General features: G+C 41.2%; 1 protein-coding gene across 1 annotated transcript in view; it reads right to left on the reverse strand.

Annotated features, from left to right (window-relative positions):
- plpp4 (phospholipid phosphatase 4) overlaps nucleotides 1-5189 on the reverse strand; it is a 43503-nt gene extending 38314 nt beyond the window's left edge. The window contains exon 1 of the mRNA XM_061087688.1: nucleotides 5101-5189. Within this exon, the coding sequence (XP_060943671.1) occupies nucleotides 5101-5189 (89 nt within the window). The remainder of the gene's footprint in view (nucleotides 1-5100) is intronic.
- Nucleotides 5190-8435: the final 3246 nt, after the last annotated feature.

The following is an 8435-nucleotide window of genomic DNA, read 5'->3' on the forward strand; positions in this document are numbered from 1 at the left end:
TGTAAATCATAGCGTAATCCAGCTTCTTTCAAAATGCAAATGCACACTGAGCCAATCACCTGACTTTTTAGAACAAAAAGGGTGAATGCACGTGTGATAACAGAATCCTTTACACTTGTCTGCTACCAGCAACAACAACTAACTTCTCACAGCATTGCCGATTCCACTGTCTGCTCCGATAGCATTATGGGTAATGTACCATTTGGCCTCTAAATCATTTCCTGTACCTACATCTACTGAAATGTAAAACTTTACTTTAACTCAATATTTCTTTTATTAACCGTATTTGAATATGTATTATTAACAAACATCAGTTAAATTAATGAACAACAATATATGAATATGAATACCAACATTATCAATGTTCCCGTAAGGTCATAATCTTTAAGATGAAGTCACACACCCTTTTTGATAACTTTTTATCTGCAATAGTCAGATTCAATGTACATTATAATCAATCTCTCTCTGCATTGTTGTTTTTATTGGACATGGCTGAGTCTGACATTCGGAATTCGGAAAGCATGAGGGACTTACATGAAACCACGCATGCATGTAATCCAGTTCAATTGTATGAATTGTATTTCATTATGTGATATGAGCCTCACTGTAAACTGCTCACTCTCTTTACACAACACCAGAGCAGGATTAAGTTACTGCTCATGCAAATGGGACATCCTGTCACCATTGTTGTGTTAACCACGATCAGTAAATACAAAAGAAATTCACCTACAACCACAATGCAACTGTAAGTTTGGACATTTTCTGAAACACAACAGCGAAGCAGCCCTCTATATGTAAAAACATGTGACTGAGTGAAAAACACCACTGGTCCGCTGAATGTGTCGTGACTGAGTGAGAGTCTTTCCAAGCAGAATTTGGCAAATTTCCATTAAAAGTAGTTGTTTACAGCAGTTCCACCAGAGTTTAAAACCACTTCTCCACTTTTGCAAATTGACCTTACCCAGTCAATAGCAGCATAACAGCTTTTGAACTGCAGCCTTGTTAGTTTGCAATGGAGGAGATAATGGAGCAGGCAGGAGCAGTCACTGTGAGCTGTTACAGTGGATGAAGAGCTGCAGGTGAAAGGCTGTTGTCATCCAACTCCTTGGCAACCATCTCCACCAAGGCTTAATGTGCAGATAACTGGGCAGAATGAATTTACATTGTGGTTGTTATCTTTTCTAGTGGACTTCTGTATTAGAATAATATAGCATTGCTTTGGTTACACTGGTTATACTTGTTGCTTTTCTGTTTTATTTCTCAGGAAGTAGCTGCTCTAAGAAGTTTTATTGTACAGTGTCATTAAAGTGGACTTGGTGGAATCATGGACATTATTGCCAAACAAATTTGAAGGATTACACCTTTATTTTTAGCTACATTTTATTGCATCATCAATCAAATAACTATAACACAAATAACCAACATTTCCTTTATTACATTTACATTTATATTCATATCATCTACAGACACAATGGGTCCTGATGACTCTGTAACCAATTCTCTATAAAGAGATTTTCTCCACAAAACCAGAGCGCACGAGCCTCCATCCCTAATGTTCAAGCTACACAATCCGCTTACTCGCAGACAGGCTAAGGCCTCTACTTCTTCCCAACCCCTCACAAGGATTTCTGAGACATGCCGAGGCTCTGGACGATGTCCCAGGGCTGCAAATAAACAAGTGAGCCCAACACTATTATGAAACATTATCCCGAACAGAGTGTCAGTGTTCAAGTGTATTTAACCCAAAACACACTCGATATTCTGCAGGACTACATGTATATACTTTAACGCTTTCCCCTTTTTGCCGTTATATCCGCAACAGGAATCAAAAGTGAGTTAAAAGTATAAATAATTAAACACGCAATATTGACACCAGGAAATATTAAAAATAGCAATAATTTATACAATGCGTAGTGTAAACAGCATTGCACTGCTGAAATTAAGATAAATAGTACCGACGATACTTTGCTATAAAATTGTCCATTCTGCTGCAGGCCCAAACAGATTTTGTTCTGTACCTCAACGCAAAAAACAGCAGCCCTCCTCTCCAGCCAATCACTCCATCAAGAAGCTTTCAGATTGCGTTGATTGGAGTTCACAGAGGAGTTTTGGTGCCTCTCCATTTGTTCGGCCTCAGGTCTGAATCTGTTAAATCTCAAATTAGAGCTCTCTAACAGCATGCTAACCCTCCACTGTCATGATCTCCTCTTCTACATGGAACCAATAATCTGATATTTACTGGAATAAATCTGCCTTTTCAAAAGTCCAACTATGAGCTCTGGAACAAAACACACAGAAAGTTGCACACTGAGCTTGTTGATTGATTGAGCACATGAACTCTTCAACACAACCATTCAAGGAAGAAATTGCTTCTTGGTATTTGTATAAACTCCTGCTTGTTGTGCTCTGGATTACAAGGGAAAGCGAAATAGCATCAATCTCATTATCCTTTCTTTCTATGTTAAGTAGCTGACTGCAGAAAAAAACGTACTCTATTTCTGATTTAGTTGTCCGCTTTTGTTTTTTCCACTTAAATGTCAAAGATCCATTTACATTTAGATTACTGTTTTTGTGTTACTTTTGAATGATGTGTGGCTCCTGGGGTGACTACCAAGCTATGATGACAGAATGCCCTTCTCGATTTGATAACTCTGGGTTGAACTGAACATCTTATATTTGGCCTGTTGCTGAGGTCATTGCACTTCCTGGGGCATGGAACAGACAGGTCAGCTCGGCAACCAAACACAAATGAAATGCAATATTCCCTCTAAGGCAGTTTATCTTTGGCAAAACTTTAGATGTGAATAAACTCAGAATTCATGGCTCTCAGATTGTGTGGGTGAGTCTACAGAGAATGAGTTGTATGTATTAAATTTACAATCTGCATTATTCAATCAGTGTCACAGACTAAATAATTGTCAGACTTTGCATTTGATTTCTGACCAAATATCTCTCTCTGATGCATTCTTATCTTCTTAAGAGCTTCTTGTTGAGTCTTAAACCCTGTCCACACTAATGAGGATATTTTGTGAAACAAAAGTTTTCTATGCTTCTGGGCCTCTCGTCCACATGCAAACAGTGTTTTAAGTCACTTAAGCTCAAGCTTTTCAAAACCTGTTACAAAAACTGTTACTACACTCCCTGTTTACCTGTGTACATGTAAAACAGAGCCTTATGGAAACCATGATGTCACAGCTCATTTTGCACAAGCCCAGCGCTAAGAAAAACGATAGAAGAATAAGCTCACTGAGCATGCTAACAATGTTCTTATCTGGCATTTGGCTGATCGTTGATGTAGACTTTATCACCCCGTACTGGCAGGTGTGTTTGAGCATTTGTCACTTGCAGTGATTTTAAGTATATCTGCAGTGTAGACAGAGCCTTAATGGTTCATATACGCAGGTAAACCTATTTCTTTCCCTAAAATGAATCTACACTGGACTACACTTCCACAAAAAAGTGACAGTTTAATAAAAATGTCTTTGACATCCCCAGTGACGAAAACTACAGATTCTAGTTGACCCCAATTATCCTGCCTTCACCTCAGGCTTGAAGGTGAGAAAAGAACAGAAAGCTGCTGCCCCTCAGGGCCAGACAGCGACTCTCTCTGATCTGCTGGGCTCAACACAACAAATACTGCCAGCCCCAGATAAATGTGTTATAGCAAAAAATCCCTCTGACAAGATACATGATTGAAAGATGTGAAATGATGCATATTTGGACTAATAGAATGTAATAATGGAATTAGGGCTCCTTGTTACAGCAATATTTATCTCTATCCAGCGCCCATGCAAAAATGTCTAGACTCTGGTATCAAGAGGAAATGTGTGCGTGTGTGTGTGTGTTTAAACATGAAGACTGTTGCATTAAGTATTTGTACGTGGTCACATAGCAGAAGTGTATACTGTATATGTCACTGTGTAACCTAATGAATCTCAGTTTATGGGCACTGCTGTGTGTTTACAGCAGATTGAGTTTATAGAAAAGGCTCCATAGCAAATACAGTTTATTAGCCTTAGTTTTCTGTGCAGACTACAGAAGAGGAAATGCGTGTAGCAAAACTCAATTCATTACAGTGATCGAGGACTTTGTGGCTGAGGCTTCTGTGGCAGAGTACAGCAGTTAGTTGATGATATGATATTTTGTGAAATTGTTTTTTTCTATTTTTCGTGTGTGGCCTCCAGCACTTGAATGCCGCAGCAAATCAGCAAGAATAATGAATATTGCAGACGCTCGCACACACACACACACTCATTCACACACACACACACACACACAAAACAAGATGCCTTGATCGCTTCTTTGGTCAGATCCCTCCAGTTGAGTTTGCCCATGTCAGACACTATACATTTGCAGCATCATCATGTATACCCCTTTTAATAGACCTACACCATATAGCAATATTAATGTGCATATATTTGCAGGCAGTTTTTTATGCAATCCATATCACATGGGCTGATTTTTGGTTTTCTTTCTTTCAGAGATATTGTGAAAGCCAAAGCAAGGGGAGTCCTTCCAGCTAGCAGGATTTTAAATTTTTTTTTATTAAGGAGCAAATTAATAAAAAACACAATCAAGGTGCAAAGGAGGTTTAATATGCCTCCAGGCTAGAAAAAACAATTACTCGTTCATGTTATGTTAGTTTTAGTTTGTGTCATATACAAGTACTCTGTATAAACACCACCTAATGAGACTTCCCCTCAAGCACAATTTCTTATAGAATCGATCACTTTACCTAACAATTTAATAATCTCTAATGAAAAATAACATTATGAGCTTATCGTCCTATCATGGTACCACATGGTGATTTATAACATGAAGTAAAAGGCTACCGGATATTCAACTTGTCTTTTTACAACCTGTTACCGCTGGTGTCCGCTGTCCTATAGTGGTTAAATAGAGATCTGTCCATGGTGCTGAACTGCGGCTCAGCAGAGACCTGTTCGTCCAGCACCACACCGCGGCTAAACAACCTGAATACACCACTAAGCACATGGAAAACATCAGGCAGGAAACTGAACAGACTGTCGGGATCACTGCAGACGAAGCCTCACTACATTTTCCAGGGAACAGGAAGAAATAAAACTCAGTGGTACTCACACAAAAACTCCGAAGAGCAGAACTCTGATACCAATCTCCAAAGCCAGTTCTCGCATGTTTTTCCTGCGGTCTGGAGGCGGCACGTTCATGATTCTCAGATAATCCGCGTATTGACACGGAATGAAGGCGGCTCCGGTAACTTCTGGATGATCCTCACTTTGTATTCCACCTTGACCAAAACCTGCGCGTTCCACAAGCGGCTGCTCGCTAATCACTCACGCCGCGCGTCTCCATCGCGACTCGGCCGAGCTGAAGCAGTCTGCCCTCCTCCTCCTCCTCCTCTTACTCCTCCTTCTCGCCGGTGCCCGTCTCCGTTCCTCTGCCTCTGTTTCAGGCACCTCAGGCGATTTTCTTTTTTATTGCAACTGTGTGGCTGACAACCTGCTCCTCTATCGAGTCAAAGTCTCCCCAAGCTACTCCATTCATCAATTACCATAAGTGGGATGAGGGCTGGAGTTTTGTGTGAGCTGGAGAGGAAGGAAAGTGATGGAAGAGAGCAAAGTAAGAAGGAAGAGAGACAGTGAGCGTCACCAAGTGTGTGAGTGAGTCTCTCTCTCTCTCTCTCTCTCTCTCTCTCTCTCTCTCTCTCTCTCTCTCTCTCTCTCTCTCTCTCTCTCTCTCTCTCTCTCTCTCTCTCTCTCTCTCTCTCTCTCTCTCTCTCTCTCTCTCGCTCTCTCTCGCTCTAATCACATGGGAACAGGACCTCAGAACCAGATGACTGAGTTCAGCCCCGGTGTCCAGTAATGCAATACTGCTGTGAACTGAAATGCCTCTTGACTCATCTGAAGGCAAGAGACATTGCTCCCGCACAAATAAATCCTCATAAATAATGAAGCAGTCACAGTAAATGTGACAGTAACAGCGCAGAGAACCACCCATTTGGCGCGGCCATGGGTATGTGCTCATTGTCACAACCATCTAACGGCTGCTGGAACTAATCCATCAACGGAGGCATTACCCTCAACACTCAGCCAGATGCACGATATTACATTACCGTGCCAAGAGAAGGCTAGTTCAGGGGGGAGCCATTGCTCCCTGTTGGCCCTTCCCCACACTCTCCAATCACACCACTACAAAGAAATCCAGCACCTCTGGGCCCATACAGCCAGACAGTGATAAAGGAGCACAGGCAGCAGCATACCTGAGCACAGGGAAACCTAGCCAGCACTTCATACACTCACATGAATTTTTAATGCCCTCTAAAACTGGCCTTTTTGCGTTACCTGCCAGTCCAAGATGTGTGTAATTGTGTGTCTGAGCGTATGTAGGGCTACTGCATGTGTGTTACTGGAGAGAAGGAGAGACCATCATGGAAAAAAGCCACTGACCCAAAAACTTTTCTGCTGCCTTTCTAGGTCAGAGGCCTGGCAAGCTGGAAACCGACTGCAGATGCATTGATAGAGTGTATCCAAGCAACATAGGTACTAAGATGACCCGCGCACACATTCACAAACACACACCCAGACACACACCAGAGGTTTTGATCTGTTCTTTTGTTTCGTGCAGTCGAGTTCGAGCTAATGTGCCTGAAGTCTGTGCCAGCTCCCTAATAAGAGCAAAACAAAACAAGAGGAGAAGAGAGAGAGGGTGGCAGGTTGGGAGGTGAGATCCAACTTCAAAGTTTCCTGGCAGCTATCAGATGTTTCAGCCTCAAGAGAGTGTGGCATGTTTTTTTAAAGCTATCAACAAGGTTTTAACTTGCAGCATCACAGTTCTCAGGATTCCCTCCGGTCAGGGAGCATCCGCACAGAACCACATAAAAACTTTATTAGTATCACTTACTACACTTTGGTCTCTCTGGTTAACACCAAGCCAAGTTGTTCTTGGTTGTGAAAAAACATACATAGCCTGCTGTAAGATTTATGTAAGAGAGGTACATGTTTCTTTTTCATCTCTACTTTAATTACAATTGGATTTTTTAGATCTATGTTTCCTTGACCTGCATGCCTTATTTCTTTTTCCTTCTCTGCAGAGCACACCGTGAGTCATACTCCCCGAGGTTGTGAATACACAGCAAAGTTAGACATATGGCACGCTCTAAAGTAGGTTGTATTTCAATAAATCATACTTGAATGCATCGTTACGGAGGATGCCTAATCACCTCCATGGGTACGGGCGCATGTACTATTCACTGTAGAGGATATTCTCTGCGACAGAGTGACTCATCATGCTACAGAGGGATTGGTCCATTGCTCCCTGAGTTCAAGACTTTATTGGACGTCTCATTGCCCTTTTGGTTAGATTTTATAGGAAAACATTCCTCTTTCGTGTTTTATATACAGAGTTATGGTAGAATGTGGGCAGCATTTTTACATGCTGATCTTCCTAAGGGAGTGTAAAGTTTGATGCTGCTTTATCAACCACCATGTGATAGCAAACTCCTTTGCGGAACATTGTATCACGGGATGAATAAGATGTATATCTGAAAGATTTGAAGTTTATTTTCCCCTTTTTAATTCTGAATAAGACAGCAGAAAGAAGTGCGCCACCATTCCTTCTACACTGGTAGTGCTATAATTAGCAACTACAAATCTGACTCATCGCTCAAGCCAAAATTGTCAAACATGTCTTATTATTCAACAAATCCCCAAAGTGGAGAGATACACACTCAGAATCGTAAGCAACCCTCATCCACAGTGTGGCACTGTCAATGAAAGGGAAAAGTCTTCCAAATACAATTTTGGATTCTTATCACCTTCATGAACGTGGTGCCTTTTGTTATTGGCAACTTCAGATAACGAGAACAGGTTCTGTCCAAATCATCTGTGAAATGACTTCACAAACAGCGCAGCCCAAACCGAGCAAAACCCTTCAATAGACAACCCAAGATTTCATCCATCCCTTTTAGAAAAGTATAGCCAAACCGTCACCTGCTCATTCTCTGCCTGGAATGTATCCGCATTTTACATACATTTATTGTGCATTTGTGTGGAATCATCACCCAGTTTCAGTCCAGGAGGACACATGCGTTCAACGGGTCTTTTTGGTAGTTTTTCATTGCTCCAGTCAAGGGTAAACGACAGAGGATGCATAGATTTTTACCTGTCACTTGCTGGAAGGCAATAATACAAAAATATTTTAGCAGTTACCCAAAATGCTACACCGATGAAACAGAGACACTGGGGATCATGGAGTTGTCCAGCATCCATAATTATCACTAAAACATGAGCCGTTTGGTTGATGATCAACCATCAACCAAACCATTTTTTTTAAATTTCAATTGTAAGGGGAGGAATTAATAAAATGTCTTAATTTGAATGTAGATATCTGCCTCTAAGTTAGTAGTAAGGGGTACAATCAATTTAAAACAGGAACTCTATGTGACATAAAATCGT

Source organism: Limanda limanda, chromosome 15 (assembly GCF_963576545.1).
Source record: "Limanda limanda chromosome 15, fLimLim1.1, whole genome shotgun sequence".
Classification (NCBI taxonomy): Eukaryota; Metazoa; Chordata; class Actinopteri; order Pleuronectiformes; family Pleuronectidae; genus Limanda; species Limanda limanda.